The sequence below is a fragment of the Hibiscus syriacus genome, unplaced genomic scaffold, assembly GCF_006381635.1.
Source record: "Hibiscus syriacus cultivar Baekdansim isolate YM2019G1 unplaced genomic scaffold, ASM638163v2 tig00111387_pilon, whole genome shotgun sequence".
NCBI lineage: Eukaryota > Viridiplantae > Streptophyta > Magnoliopsida > Malvales > Malvaceae > Hibiscus > Hibiscus syriacus.
The window spans coordinates 44,950-61,240 of record NW_024063075.1 but is presented as its reverse complement, the minus strand read 5'-3'; the positions used below and the strand labels follow the sequence as shown (position 1 = coordinate 61,240).

The following is a 16,291-nucleotide window of genomic DNA, read 5'->3' as shown; positions in this document are numbered from 1 at the left end:
ACAAAATAACTCCATATAGTTAAGGGACTATTTTATAATTTTTAATAGTCAAGTGACTCAATAAAACAATATCTTATAGTCGAAGGACCATTTATGTACATCCTATTACTTATTAGTTTGAGTGATTAATAAAATAATATCTATCTATAAATTTTTAATCAATTAACAACGAAATCACACTACATCTACTTAAATCTAAAACCTCTAAAAAAAATAATTCCTTATTTTATTAATAAATCGTTTAATAAATTCGGAGCACCTAAATATTTAAAACTGAGTTCAGAGTTAAAACATGCATTAACCCTAAATTCCCCAAAGTTTAAATGGTTAAATGTGGATGAGGCAGCTAAAGAGAATTTGACTGATTAAGAGGGAATTCATGTGGCACAAACGAGACAAAAACTGTGCCAAGTAGTGGCCCCCACAGTCATCCCCCTCCATTGGTCATTGCAGCGGTTACAGTGCTCACCAGTTTGTTCTTCTTCCTCTTTCTCTTCTTAAGACTACAAATTACAAAAAGAAGAGAATTTTCTGGTTTTCCTTTCTCCCCAAGTTTCTCCTATGCTTGCAGAACACATTCAGGTATAATTTCTATACATTTTCATGGTTTCTTTTTTTATAATTAATCTCTACATGCATTACTTCCTCTAATTCTCGTATCTTAGATTAATGCTTCTCTTCGACTCTTCCTCCTTGGATAGTTGACCGGCGCTCTTGCATGTCGATGCCTGGTTTTCTCAATGCCACAAAAGCTTTATCTCATGCTCTCCATTTTCTTCCTTTATAAATCAAATCCATGCATGATATAATTTTCCTTAAATTTATTACTTCTTATCTTTAACCAGACCTTAACTTATTTTATATAATTTTTTTTTGTTGAATGAAAGTGTAGATTTCATAGATTGAATCTAATACACATTATAGATATTGTGTTGTTTTTCTCAAGTATGTTTGCTTTACTGAACAAATTGTTTTGCAGTGGTTGTTTTAGGCTTTTACCTTGAACGTATTTATTTTGGTAATTATATTTTAATTTCTGTTTTGGGGAAGTAAAAATTTTGCTACTCAAGTTGTACTGAATAAGAAAGGAAGAAAGAAAAACACTTCAGAGAGGAAGATTTTAGGGAAAAAGAAATTAGAGGTCCTGGACTTTTAAAAAAAATCAATATGACCGTCGTGTTATTATTATTTTTCTTTTAACGTGGCTCTCCAACTCAGAAAACAAACCTAATATGTCCTTTTGACTAACGTTTTTGTCATTGACCGTTATGGTGCAGCCGTGACAGTCCACGATGTCGACGTCCATAATGGTTGATAATATGGCGGATAACATGATAGTTGATAGATAAAATAAATTGGTAAATCAAACATGACAAATGGATTGAAACGTCAGTACCGTGGACTTTCACATCAGTACTGTAATGGTCAAACGATCTAAAACATTGGTCAAAGAGTCATGTTGGGTTTGTTTTCTGAGTTGGAGTGCCACGTTGAGACAAAAAATAATACGAGTTCCACATTGGTCTTTTTTCAAAAGTACAGGGACCTCTCATGCCTTTTCGCCAAGATTTTATTGGCTAAATTGATGCTGAGAAGAAGATAGTTACTGAAATTATAAATTTCATGGCACTTTTCTGGTCTCTTGAAGTCCTATTGTTATTTATCTGCAATTTTTCATTAATTTAATGTGTGTTATATGAGAAATTTAACTGTTGCTATGAACTATATATGATATGTGTTTTTCTTATTGCAGGAACTTGTTTTTTTTTCTTTGCTTTGTTTTAGCTTAGTGCCTGTACCATTATCGAAAACGTGTCGGTAGTCTCCAAATTGTGGTAAAATAATGACACTCTTTGAATCAGAAAGTGTTGCCTACGGTGGCATCAACACAGCAGCACTGGCACAAGCACCGCAATCGCCGCAGCAGCACGAGGAGTTAACACAGGATCAATCCGGTTTGTCCTTGAACAAACAGAGTTCCATTTTCTCGCTTACTCTTGACGAGATTCAACTAAAGAGTGGAAAGACTTTCGGGTCCATGAACATGGATGAATTCCTTGCAAACTTATGGAATGTGGAGGAAAACCAGGCTACACCACAAGTTAACCAAAACGAACCTTGCAATGACAAAGGTAACAGCAACAATAAAGGCCAACCGACATTAGCACGGCAAGGCTCTTTCTCAATCCCTACCCCATTTTGCAAGAAAACAGTGGATGAGGTTTGGTTTGAGATTCAGAAAGACCTACCGCAGCTGCAAGAAGTGAATCACGAACCTCCTCAGCGCCAAAAAACATTCGGAGAGATGACATTGGAGGATTTTCTCGTCAAGGCTGGAGTAGTTCAAGAATCAGCATTAGCATCTTCCCAACAAAACAAGGCGACCCCGATGCAGACCAACGGCACAAGTTTAGCTGGGAGCTATGGAATGGGGCATGGGATCAGATCTTCACAACAAAAAATGTTGACATCTATTCAAAATAACAGTGGAAACATGGATGCAAACTTCGGAACGGGACATGTAATGGGGCTAGGATTCCCAGGCCACCAAATAGTTCCCAGCAACTTGGCAGCACCAGCCAATGGTTACTCAACCGCATACCCGATTTTCACACCGAGTAAAACCGTAATGGGGGAATCTTCTAATGCTGCTGAAAACGGAAACGGAATCTATCATCTGTTAGAGCCAGTCATTATACAGAACAAGAAGAGGATTATAGATAGTACACTGGAGGTGGTAGTGGAAAGGAGACAACGCCGAATGATTAAGAATCGAGAGTCTGCAGCAAGATCTCGAGCGAGGAAACAGGTGAATACATACTTCACATAAGTCGAAATACCAATAACTATTAAATTTCGACTCTCATCTTTCTTCAACTGTAGGCGTATACAGTGGAGCTGGAATTAGAGTTGAACCAACTCAAACAGGAGAATGCAAAGCTTAAGCAGCTTGTGGTAAACAAATACCATCTTCTGGAAAAGTTCAAATTACTGTTATGTGTTCTTTAACGGCCTAAACTCTTTCTGGTTTTTTAACTACGTGCAGGAGAAAAATGAGCAAAGAAGAAAGCAAGAGGTAACTCTTAAACATGTTGCTGCCATGCATTTGGCATACTTATGTTCTAAGAAAATTATCAGAACTCAATGTTTTCTTCATATAATCCATTATTGTTTGCATATATGATGAACACGTTAACAGGTTCTGAAAAGGAAGCAGTCGAAATTACCAGCACAAAGGAAGGTTGTTGATAAGATGAGGACGCTAAGGAGGACAGTGAGTTTGGGATGATGATCTGTCGAGAAATAGAGAAATAGACATTCACAATATGCTTAGCTTAAGCAGGCATACCTTAGTTTAGCTTATAAATGAAGTGTATATCTAAATAATTAGGAATATCTCCATATATTAGTCACTTTTTCTGAAATTTTCTTTCTTGAAAGGACCATGTAAGTATATATACGAGTGTGTAATAAGGCAAAACTTTCGAGATAATGTTCTGAAAGAAATTAATTCACGAGTTAAAGCACTCCCAAGATTAATTGCTCAAATAAGGTGAAATCCACAGTGTTGGTCGTAGGTCGCCATGTCTTCCCGGCGAGCTACAAGAGATTGCATGTGCCATGCACGTCCCAACACGCTGGGCATCCGAGGCCATCCGACCGAGGCCATCCGAGAGCATCCGAGGCCATTCGTCCGAGGCCATCCGAATGAGCTATGCGAGGGCATCCGAGGGCAACCGAGTGAGCTATGCGAGGGAATCCGATCGAGGGTAGGTCGCCCGGAGGGCATGGCGACCTATGTATTCTCTCAAGGGTAGGTCGCCCGGAGTGCATGACGACCTATAAGGTCGCCCGGAGTGTATGGCGACCTACAAGGTCGCTCGGAGTGCATGGCGACCTACGGCCAACACTGTGGATTTCACCCTATTTGAGCTATTAATCTTGGGAGTGCATTAGCTCGTGAATTAATTTCTTTCAGAACATTATCTCGAAAGTTTTGCCGTGTAATAATGAATTGAATTAAAATTCTTTTTATTATTGAAATTTTAAAGTTTTTAAATAATTATTAAAACTTTCAAATAATTTTAAATGATAATTAAATTTATTAATTTTATAATAATTTGAAAATAATGATAATTTTTAAATTTTAATAATTAAAATTTTATTTTTACATAATTTAACAAATAATTAATCTAATAATAAAAATAAATACATAATAGAGTTGAAAATGACGAGGACGTATTAGACTATTTAGTCTACGCCTGATAGAAACCTTATACTTTTATATACACTGTACACATTATTATTACATAATAACCACTCCCGCTTTTCCTTTTTCCTTTCGCCCTAGATATGTTCCCGATTTTGATCTTCGTTTTACTGCGTTGATTCTCAGGTAATTCAATCTATAAACGCTCTAATTTTTTTCTCTCTTTTTCCTTAATTTGACTTCAATTTCACTTGTTCTTTCCTCGATTATCCCTTTATCATGTTAGGGTTTTAATCTTAGTTTCTAAAATTTTCATTCAAACCCTTTAAATCTTACTTTCCCTAGTTGCTAGTTGGAGAAGGTGAAGGAAGAGAAGCCGAATTTCTTTTTCGTTTCAATTTTTGCTCTTCTATTTGTAATTTCGGTTCAAAGGTAATTTAGATAGTCATTGTTGTTCCTCTCTTCATCTTTATTTGAACTTAAAAGAAGGGTTTTGGCTTTTGACGTAAAATAAACGAAGTTTATTGCTTTAGTTGTTGAAGAAAGTGGCAAAATGGGGGAAAATAAATAAATTGGTATTTCTTGACATTATTTGGCATATATTTCTGGTTTAAATTATGGTTTTGCTTGTGCGTAGTAAAATTCTGTTATAACTTATATGTTTTAAAAGGATGGTTGATACAATTTGCTAAGCCTCTGTTTGCTTGATGCTTTTGCTCAAAAAATGCCAAAAAGCTAAATCAAATGGTAAAAAACTAAAAGAAAATTTTAATTGAATTAAGAATGATTGAAGGAAAGTGTAACGCTACACTTAATTTAATTGTTCTGTATAAAAGTAATTGCAGCTATTAATTTTCATGCTTTCAAATTCCAAAGGCAAGGCAAGAGTTAAACAGTATGCAAGGGGGATAGGATAATGAGTTACTTGGCTTTTGTGGGTAAGAGTCTTGGGTTCATGTGTGCAGATTTGAAAGTTCAAAGTCAGGAGATTGACATAGAGGAAGAAAATGTTAAGTTCTGGGAATAATTTAAGCCGAGGGAATGCAGGACTGCCCTCTGATATGCCACCATTGCTTCAGTATTTGCCTTTGGAGCCGATTACATTGGGGAGTCAGAAATATACACGGACTGGAGAACTAAGCCGGGTTCTAGGTGTTCCTCTTCGAAGTAGTACATCAGAGGATCACTCTTTTGGAGTTTCACACTCCAAACTTTCCCCTCCTGTGGCAACTGAGGAGTTTAAGAACTTTAAGGAAAGTGTTCAAGATAGTTTAAGAAAGGCCAGGTATAGTTTTTTTCTCTGTTATTATGACCATCCAGCAAAATTTTTGAATGTTTTATGGAGCATGGTTTCCTTCATGAGTTAGTGTAGTGACTTCTTATTGTAATTGTGGTGACAATGGAATCTGAGGTAGTTACTTTCACTGGAAACAGAATGGGCAAATAACAGCAACATGGTACCTGATTTTTATGATGCATGCAATGCACATATAACATGGTGCACATGCGACTTATTTTCTCTATGGGTGATGTAGATGTCCCATCTTCAAATTTACTTGCAACTTGAGTATTTGTCTCTGGTGGACGATATCAACTTGCTATTAATTCTAGTGCTTCTTCTTGCAGTTCATCTTTCTGAGCTTGTACTTTTGCATGTTTTATCTGTGTTTTTAAATATACATTTTCTTTCTATCAGGGATAGAGTGAAGAAGTTTCAGGAGTCTATTTCTAAATTGGAAAGGTATAGAGAAGCCTTAGCCTCAAAGAAGCAGCAACACAGTGATATTTTGAATGAAAGAACTAGTGGAGTAACCATTGCAAAGATGGGAAGCCAGATTAATAGAAACACTCATGAAATAATGAACCGAAGATCAGAGGATAGGCCAAAAGGTGTGGGGCTCAACAAGCGTGTGCGCACGTCATTTGCCGATTTAAGGGTATTTCTCTATGATTGCTGAATATAATTATGCTTCAGCCTATTTAGTCTTGGCATATATTCTTGAACAAAGAAAAATCAGTTGATCTTTCTTCAGCACCGAATAAAGTTTCCTGTTGTCTATCAGTCATTTTATTTTGGTTGTAACCATAATTGAATGTGCTATTTAATTTCTCAAAAATAGGAAAATAAGCCAGAAACATAACACATAGTTTGACTAGACCCTTTTTTCTCTTATATTTTAGCTTATGATTCACTAATTTTATTTCCCTTGTTTTCTCTGCCTTTATTTTTTTTACATGAGAACAGGCTGATAACAGAACTGCTGTGAATCCAAAGCAGCAGGGGGTAGTAGAAAAGGATGGTGATGTGCTTCCAGCTGTTAATGGGGGTTTTGCTCAAACTGAAGAAAAGATCCGCCGATTGCCAGGTGAAGGGTGGGAGGCAAAGATGAAAAGGAAACGGTCTGTTGCAGCTGTAGGAAATAGAATTGCCAATTCTGGTCGAGATATAAAACGAGCTACTCAACCGAAGCTGAGCTCTGAGTCAAAGTTGCAGTCATGTGATACACTGTGTTTCAGGTGATTGTATAGGATTGATCTTTTTTTCCTAGTTGCTGATTTAATTGCGGATACATTGATGATGAGGAAAAAGTGGCTTTTGTGGTTGTCTCTGGATGTGCTTTAATTTTTATTGATCAAAATTTGTTTTACTATTTAATGCTTATAGATTTTGTGGTTGCAGTGGTCATTCATAATGTGGAACTTGTGATCTTGTTTAGCATATGAAAGAAATATGGATGGTTTTAGATAAAATTGGTACACCATGTAGCATTATGATAGCCGATCATGCAAAATTTCTGCTTAATAAATTGTATTATATTTTGGATTGACAGATCCCCTTGCTCACAAGTTTTTTTTGGCATTTCAATAATAATTGACTTGGTGTTTCTATTTACCGCCTTTTAGTTCTAATATAGAGCGTATGATTGTGATTGCTCGTTTGCTGGTATGACATTTTAAATGTTTCATAAGGCATTAATGAAAATGAAGACATTTTTGCGCATGTATCCTAAGATATTGTTTGTGGAAATGGTTATCAAATTTAGACTTGATGTTTATAAGATACAATTTTCGCTGTTTCATAAGGCTCACAAGTTTCATTGTTCTATGCATGCAGATCGAAATCTTCCCCTGGAGTTGGTGGAATTAACAGGTCACATGGTTCATTTGAAGGTGCAGGCTCAGAGGCTAATACAGTACTCAGGAATGAATTGGAGAGTACATCTATTCCACGGGATCGTGCAACTATGTTGGAACAGAGGGTTGTAGTAAAAACAAATAATAAGTATGTTCCTTTACCATTTAGTCGCTAGCAATCTGTACTGTGTGCGGGAACCTTGCATTATTAATATTCATGAAAATTTGCATTTTACTTCTACGATGTATGATTTTCTTTTAATGTTTTTTTTTCTCATTTATTATTGATATTTTTAATGGAAATGTTTGTTAGGGCAAGTCTTCAGGAGGACAATCAAGCCATTGGCTCGAGTACAATGCTAAAAGGAAAGGTTTCTAGGGCATCAAGAACTGGGTCCATCATGGTGTTAGACTCATCTTCTAAAGTACACCTCTCATCAGGAGCTTTGCAGGGTTGGGAACAGCCAAATCTAAATAAGATCCAAGCTTCAGGTGTTGTGAACAATAAAAAACGTCCAATGTCGACAAGTTCATCATCACATGCTATATCCCAGTGGGGTGGTCAGAGACCACATAAAATCTCACGAACAAGGAGAACAAATTTAGTGTCCCCCGTGGCTAATGCTGAAGCTCAGATTTCATCTCAAGGCTTTGCAACACCTAATTTTGGTAGGGCATCAATTGGAGCTGATGGATCTCTTCTGGGCAGCAGTGTAGGCAATGCTCCTCCAAATATTAAGCGGGAACTTCAGAATGTCTCTTCTCCATTTGGGTTATCTGAGAGTGAAGAATCAGGAGCCGGAGATAACAAATCAAAAGAAAAAGGAATTGATACTTGTGAGGTTACTCTTCCTGCATCTCAGAAAGCTGAGGTTTTCTTTTTACCCACAAGGAAGAATAAAATTACAAATGAAATTGGAGATGGAATTCGAAGGCAAGGAAGGAATGGAAGCAGTGCATCACCCTTGACAAAACCAGATGTACATCCTATAACGGAGAAGTCAGACAATCTTACAACGACCAAGCTAATTCAAAGTACGAGATCTGCTTCTGATAAAAATAGAAGGTTCTTATCCGGCTCTTAGTATTAAGTTGTTCATATGTCCTGTGGAAATCTGATGAATGAATCACGAATTCTCCGGTTCAGTAAAACAGGTCGCCCACCTTCCAAAAAACTGAAAGATCGCAAGGCCTCAACTCGTGTTGGTTCAATGCTAAATAATGTTTCTTCAGATTTCACAGGTATGTGACTTCTTATTAGGTTGATGATACTCGCTTCATATATGTCAAACATAGAAGATTATTGAATCTGTTGCAGCTGATGGAAATCTAAATCGAATAATTTTGTATGGTTGTTACCTATCTTAGAGCTGTGCATCAATGATGACTTTGATACCTCATCTCTTCTACCTGACATTATTGTTTTGACAAATATTTTGCTCTCAGTTTTACTGTGTTTAGCTATCAACAAGTTATATGTGTGTTCTTGCATGGGTTTAATATTTCTTTTTTTCTTTGAGATATCTTGTTTAATTTTCAAGTTTGGAAGGAACTGTACTACGACACTTATCTACATGCATATGTATTTGCACCTTTTGTGATCTGCCAAACAAGCTGAAACGTGGTTGAAAATCCCTGAAAATTTCTAGTGTGTACACTTGATGACAATGTATTTGGGATGCCATTTTCAGGTGAATCTGATGATGACGACCGTGATGAACTATTTGCAGCTGCCACTTCTGCACGGAAAGCTAGTGGTTTGCATCTTTTCCGATGATTCAACTCCCCCTCCCCCCAAAATAAACTAATAAATGAATGAAATCAAATGCCTTATGTCAATTGAGCTTTTATTAGGGTATATTCTTATTTATTTCTTGTTTCTGTAGGTCTTACTTGTTCTGGTCCTTTCTGGAAGAAAATGGGATCTATTTTTAATTCACTGAGCTCAGAGGACACTTCTTATGTCGGCAAACAGGTACTATATGGCCAAGCATTTTTATTATTCATTGAAACTTTGGGGTTAGTTCATCACAGTTTCCTAAACTGCTGTTTTGATGTTGCATCAGCTAAGTTTGGCAGAAGAACTTGATGAGAGTTTGTCTCAAATTTTTGGCGATGGCGTTAATGTTTTGGTAAGCTCCATCATCTTATGTTTCTAGTCCTAAAACCAGATCTATTTAATCAGCTATAAATATGAGCGTGTTAATAATAGATGTAAGAAGAGAAGGAAATGTAACTGGAAATTAAGTTGAACTTTGTTGGTTAATGTTGATATGAATTCCTCCATTACTCAGGGTGTTGCAGTGCAGAAAGATGTGCCTGATGCCAAAACTAATGCTGCAAGTGAAAGATTTGATATAAAAAAGTTTGACAAGGTTACTCCTCTATATCAAAGAGTTCTTTCTGCTTTGATTGAAGAAGATGAGAGTGAAGAAATTTACCACTGCAATGAAGCGAAGAACATGTCGCTTCACTATGCAAGTGATGATTCCCATTGTGGTTCATGCAACCTGATGGATGTTGAATTTAGAGATAGAGACAGAATTGAATCTGAAGTAGAGTCAAAACCAGATTTTCAGTGTCAGAAGAACTCTCTGTTAGACAGGATGTCTGGTAATGCGAGTGTTGCATCAAACACGTTTAGAAACTGCAGCATGTCTAATTCATTACATAGCAGTGAGCGGTGGTTGGGATATGATGATTTAACACATATGGATACGGCCCCCATAAGTGAAATATGTTCAACTGACATGGGTCAGCTCCAACATAAGGAAATAAATGTTTCTGACAGTTTTGACTGCCAGTATCAGTTGATGTGTATGGATGACAAGCTTTTGCTGGAGTTGAATAGTATTGGTATCTATCCCGATTCTTTGGTGAGTTTTTATGTCATGCTAAGGTTGATTGGTTAATCTAAATAACTTTCCTTCTTTCAGTTCCAGGAATACACACACACACAAAAACCTGTATGTTGGATGTCAAATTTTTGTGCTGCTATCTTATATGATTAATTTTTATTTATTTGCTTTTGCCTTTTTGCAGCCTGATTTAGCAGAGGGGGAGGAAGCAATAAATAAAAATGTTGTTGAACTTAATGAATGTCTCTATCAACAGGTTGTCACAAGTATCTTCAGTTTGGATTATTTGAAGAATATTTGACATTAGCCTACTGCTATTTACTAGCCCAAAATCTATTTCTCTATGTGATAAAATAAAACTCCTTTTGATATTAAATAACATATTAACATTTTATTTACCATCCTTTTGTTTTTACATATTTTTTAGTTTTTTTATTTCTTTTGCATATTTGAACACTTCCTTTTTTTTCTTTTCTTTTTTGTATTGATTCTCAGATTCGGAAGAAGAAGAAGAAGATGGGGAAGATTGATAAAGCTATTGAGAATGGGAGAGATGTAGAAAAAAAGGTAGGATAAACAGATGATCTTGTTATTGATAATCTAATGAATTGTGCTTCAACTAATGTGATTTGCTTTGCAGGGACATTGAGAATGTTGCAATGGACCAATTAATTGAGATGGCTTACAGGAGACGTTTGGTATTTCTCAGATCCATTGTGAATTTGCTGTTTCTAATTATTATCTTTGGAGCTTTTGAGGCGTAGTTCTTTTCCAATTATCCTTTCATATGATTACCTTTTTTAATCCAAATTTCTACTTTTTACAAGTTTCTCTATGATAAATAAAGGTGCGAGAGTCATCGCATGCAAGAACTGTCAACAAGTTGATGGCATTTTAGTCATTTTTTAAATCAAGTATCAATAAAATTAGTATTTTATATGGAAAGCAAACTGTCAAACATTTATTTGTTCGCTATATATTTAGGTTGATAATCTAGTTCTATGGTGACAATGCTCTGCAGTTTTTAAAGGGAATCTGTTCAATTTTTTTGCAATGTCAGACACAGTACACAAGTATGGTGAAGAGACTTAATATTGACAAGTACAATGCTAATGTGCTGTTTTTTAGAAAATCAAGCGAACTGACAGCTAAATTAGTTGAATTGTTTTTTAATCCTTGACCCACTATTGTAGACTAGTTCTCTTTTTGTATATTTTCTACCGTCTTCATGATAATGGAAATATTATGGCTCTTTTTTTTTTTTTTTGAGGAAAAATATTATGGCTCTTGATTGTAAGAATCTAAGGCACTTTCTCCAGTGCATTTGCTACTAAGCATGTCTTCTTTTTAAAATTGCATTGCATGGAACTTTTTCTTGCTATGTAGTCAATTCATTATTAGTCTGGTATTTGGATATTTATTGGTATGTTTTATAGATGCAGGCCTTTGGCATACTTTATTGTTGATTTAGATGAGAATGGTTGTAACATCTCGTTTTATGGTGTTGAATGGTTTATCGTTTTCTGAAGTGGTTTGGAGCATGATGTTTATTATAATTGATTTAATTTTGCAAACAATTATTGCAGGCATGTCGTAGGAGTAATTCGTCAAAAAGTGCTGTTCGTAAGGTTTCAAAACAAGTTGCATTAGCTTTCGTGAAGCGAACTGTAGAGAGATGTCGAAAATTTGAACAGACGGGCAATAGTTGCTTTAGCGAACCTGCTTTGCAAGATATCATGTTTTCTGTACCTCCATGCAGCAATGAAACAAAATCTGTTGATTGCATTGGCTCCGGAACTGCTAGTAATATTTGTAATGAAACTTCCAACCACCAAGCAGAAGCCAGGGGCTCAGGTATAGCAATTTGTACCTTTTCTAATGGCATTGTTTTCCAATAAGCTGGGATTTTATTAGGTTTTGATAGCATTATCCTCAATAATAAAAGAAAAAATGTTACCATGTCTCGTTTGCCATCGAGTTAAATGCTTGGATACTAACCTCATATAACTTTCGAGCAGCTTACTCATATTCATTTCACTTTTGCCACAGGTGCTGTTTCTAGTACTTATGAGAGGAATGATTCGTCGGAGGCTCTTCCAGCCATCCAATCGTCTGAGCACGCTGTTTCCAAGTATGGGTCTATGTTGAACAAAGGGAGGAAGAGGGAAGTACTTATCGATGATGTTGTCGGTAGTGCTTCGTCTAGGGTAACATCGACTCTTGATGGCAGTGTCGGAAGAGTAAATGGAAGTGAGCAAAGCAGAGAGAATATAAGAAATACTAGTTCAAAGGACGAACGGCAAATGAAGGCAAAAGCCAAGCAAAAGAATAGTCATCTATCGAGTTCTGGAAATGGATTCAACGGAAGGCTTACAGAAACTTTGAAACCTACGGATAAGAATCATCAGAAATCAACCAAAGAAACAGAGGAGCCAATGGATTTTGGAAACTTGCAACTAAACGAGTTGGATACGATGGAAGAATTGGGTGTTCCGAATGAGCTTGGTGGTCCTCAAGATCTGAGCTCGTGGCTAAACTTCGATGAGGAGGGCTTGCAAGACCATGATTCAATAGGTCTGGAGATTCCAATGGATGATCTCTCTGATTTGAAATTTGCTTTCTAAATATTGCGTTAAGCTAATTTAGCATCCTATCTGAACAGAGAAAGTGTAATTATGATTCATTCTGTATGTATAAAACCAATTATTCAACCGATCTTGACCGGTCTATGTAACAACCTCATATTTATGTAGGTGATTCGATTGATTTGATGTGTCACATTAAGGCTACTTGAGCGACCTATAATAAAAATTTGAAAAAAAATTAAAATTTTTATTAAAACTTGTAAAATCATAAAATAATTTATAAATAAATACAAGTTTAGAAAATCATTCATATATTACAAATATAATTAAAATCATACAAGTTTTAGACTCGATATAAAAAGTCAAATGTAATTTACATGCCTACTAATTACACATTGTGACGTACAATGCAAGCAAAGCCGAATGGAAATTCCAAAATTGAAATTGATAGTTGCATTGGATCTATTCTTTTAGCCTGAAATGGAGAGTAAGAAACGAGTTTTGGGAAGCTCAGTAATACAGAAGTACCACATGAATGCAATATGACATGTATAAGTAAAGCATGAATTTTTATAACGATACAAACATCGTCATATTCCAGTGACAAGCTCCAATTTCCTTAATTAATTTATGTAACAATCAGGAAATTAAAATTCGATGAAAATATTCAGAAAGACAGATTCAACAGATTGAGATAAGGAGTCTAGTGTGTTCCAACTAAAACCAGTGAAAATGTATAAAAAAAAATTAAAACAGTAACAATTTAAAACATATTTTTTAAGATCATAGTAAAACCCTCCAACCGAACACCAATATGCAGTTCCTCAGAACTTTCCCCAAGTCTATTGGGCATAGGTGCCAATCTAAGGGAGCACATTGGGTCCATAAAGTCTTACATAGCCAAAGCGTAGGTGTCCACCTAAGGGGTGTGCCCTCCGGTCCATAAGGACTTACCCAAAGCACATGGCAGAGGTGCCACCATAAGGCAGTACCTTAGGGTCCATAAGGTCTTACCACTAGGCCCATTGGGCCTAGGAGCCCACCCAAGGGTCGCCTTAGATCCATAAGGAATTACCAGCTGATCGATGTCGAACCTATCTAAGGAATTACTAATCGATCAGTGATGAACATGTATAAGGAATTACCAGCTTGAGTAGAGCTGAACCTATATAAGGAATTACTCCGAACAAATTAGTTTTCAGACAATCTATTACGGTAGCAGAGAAATCAGAGTTCAAACATATCAATTCAGTAGAACAATATCCAAAGATCATGAATAAGACAGGCAAACTTAAAACTTTAGTAACTTAGAAATCTCGATAAAATACATTTCAAAACAGATAAAACAATCATATAACATATAGGGAACACAATAGAGGACCCAGTTATTTTCCAAAGGTACTTGGTAATTATCAAGTGAGGTAAACATGAACTTCTTCAACTGATCGAACTTGAGGAATGAGATCCCTTTTTAAAAAGTTAGATTACTAGCAGACTAATCAGTCATTAGGAAAGCGATACATTAGTATCGTATAATATTCGGATATAACCCTAAGATGTGTCAGAAACTGCTACATCCGAATTATTTTAAGATTCGAATATTCCTGTGGTGATTTCGTAAATCATACACACACGTAAGGGCATTATAATCATTTAAATTCCTGAGATTTTTTGGTAATTCAGTTTAATAAAGGCAAGCAGTGATTTACAATATTTCAGATTTCAAGTGTTTTATCCAGCTTCCAAATCCAACCGAACTGATCAGATCTAAATAATGCAGTACTTACCGAGTTTGCGGGTAGAGTAGTCTCATGAATATTCACTTCTTAGTACTAATTGCACCATATAGGTGAGTTGAGCTAAGCTGAGCTTTTTCATAATTTTCATCAAACGAACCTCGAGGAGACGAACATATATACAATCATTCCATGACTTGGGGGTATCTTAGGTAATTTACACTTCAGGGGCATTTTGGTTATTTTAAAATTCAAGGGTATTCCAATCCTTTCATTCTGTCCAGTCTTTCCATTTAATTTAATTTTTTTGAATAATTCAAACATGAATACTTCTTCTGATGTTTTAGTATTTAGGTGCTTACTGATAAATCAATAATTATAGGTCTTGTACCTTGTCGAATGGTAGGATCTGATTATCAGTGATTATCCGAGCAAATCATGAATTTAACAGGTAAATCAGTAGTTTATCGAATTAATTACAGATTATCAGGGTACTTTCACTATCAGGGTCAGTGTAACACCCTCAACCCGTATTCGACCCAGATACAAGTCTGAGGTGTCACATTGACTTTTCAAACTTTAATCTTTTAACGAAAACCGATGAAATTTAAAACTTTTATTAAAATAACATTGTCACTGTACACGAGTTAACCAAAACAAGACAAAACTAATCAGAGCATTTGTAACTAACACTTTTCTTACATGCCAACACACTACATACAACAAAATACATACTGTGACTTTACTTCTGATCTGATCGCTGAGTAGAGATATGTTGATCTGCAAATTCCTATTCTTGATTCTCCTGCTCTTCAAAACCTACGTGTAAAAATATTTACACGCTAAGTCATAGACTTAGTGAGGCATAATTACATAATAAAGAATTACTAAAATATAAACATGTCGTCTACTATCCAAACACAATTATACTATCATAGCATCATTTATTATACCACATATGAGCCAATATAAATCATAATAATACCATATTAAGATACAATTATATACATCCTCGTTATGTCTTATTTAAGCCCATATACACTATTGAGAACCCAAGGTATACGAGTATTATGAGGTTGTGCACACGTATGCTGTCACCACAGCTCAATGAATATTCCGAAGGACCTATCCAGAGGTCATAAAGATCTTCGGTAACTATCCAGAGGTCATAAAGATCCTCGGTAACTATCCAGAGGTCATAAAGATCCTCGGTAACTATCCAGAGGTCATAAAGATCCTCGGTAACTGTCCATAGGTCCCGAAGAACCTAGGTAAACTATCCATATGTTCCTTAGAACATAGGTATACTATCCATATGTCTCGAAAGACATAGGTAGTTCTTTGACTCTTGGCATGCCAACTATACTTACAGTTCTCATAACTCATATCATGGGCATTGTCTTTTAACTTATTACATATTCACATATCATATCACATTTTTCTTTTTCTATAGCTCTTTATCACATGTTCATATGATCATCTTATTACCTATACCTTTTCATATAACCCTTACATATATACATACATACATACATGTCATCATTTATGTTTTTATCATACTCCTATAGTATTATCCTTCATCTCTTGTTCATTTTTCATCCAATAACTTATAAATGTATATATATCACGTATACTAGTTCCTAGGTCCCATCAAACTAGCATATTTTCATATATTTGTAATCATGTAGTTTATTTTTCATATAATTCATGTCACCCCTCATATGATTTCATATTCATATGATATATATACTTCATATTCTTTCTTAT

At 35.6% G+C, this 16,291-nt stretch overlaps 2 protein-coding genes across 3 annotated transcripts; both read left to right on the top strand.

The window, feature by feature from the left end:
• The first annotated feature begins 1,843 nt into the window (after window positions 1–1,843).
• Window positions 1,844–3,289, top strand: LOC120159920 (ABSCISIC ACID-INSENSITIVE 5-like protein 1). Its single transcript, XM_039170421.1, has 4 exons — window positions 1,844–2,809; window positions 2,884–2,955; window positions 3,047–3,076; window positions 3,200–3,289. The coding sequence occupies exons 1-4, from the start codon at window positions 1,844–1,846 to the stop codon at window positions 3,287–3,289; spliced, it is 1,158 nt and encodes a 385-aa protein (XP_039026352.1).
• Window positions 3,290–4,299: 1,010 nt separating this feature from the next.
• LOC120159928 lies at window positions 4,300–12,918 on the top strand. Of its 2 annotated transcripts, none has more exons than XM_039170425.1 (16): window positions 4,300–4,396; window positions 5,176–5,495; window positions 5,907–6,147; window positions 6,456–6,727; window positions 7,326–7,493; window positions 7,659–8,411; window positions 8,493–8,587; window positions 9,037–9,102; window positions 9,232–9,320; window positions 9,412–9,477; window positions 9,640–10,221; window positions 10,388–10,459; window positions 10,699–10,767; window positions 10,842–10,901; window positions 11,790–12,057; window positions 12,253–12,918. In XM_039170425.1, the coding sequence occupies exons 2-16, from the start codon at window positions 5,218–5,220 to the stop codon at window positions 12,825–12,827; spliced, it is 3,654 nt and encodes a 1,217-aa protein (XP_039026356.1). In that variant the 5' UTR covers window positions 4,300–4,396; window positions 5,176–5,217; the 3' UTR covers window positions 12,828–12,918. The 2 variants fall into 2 exon arrangements, with proteins under 2 accessions (XP_039026356.1, XP_039026357.1); XM_039170426.1 differs by having other exon boundaries at window positions 4,337–4,396; window positions 5,123–5,495.
• Window positions 12,919–16,291: the final 3,373 nt, after the last annotated feature.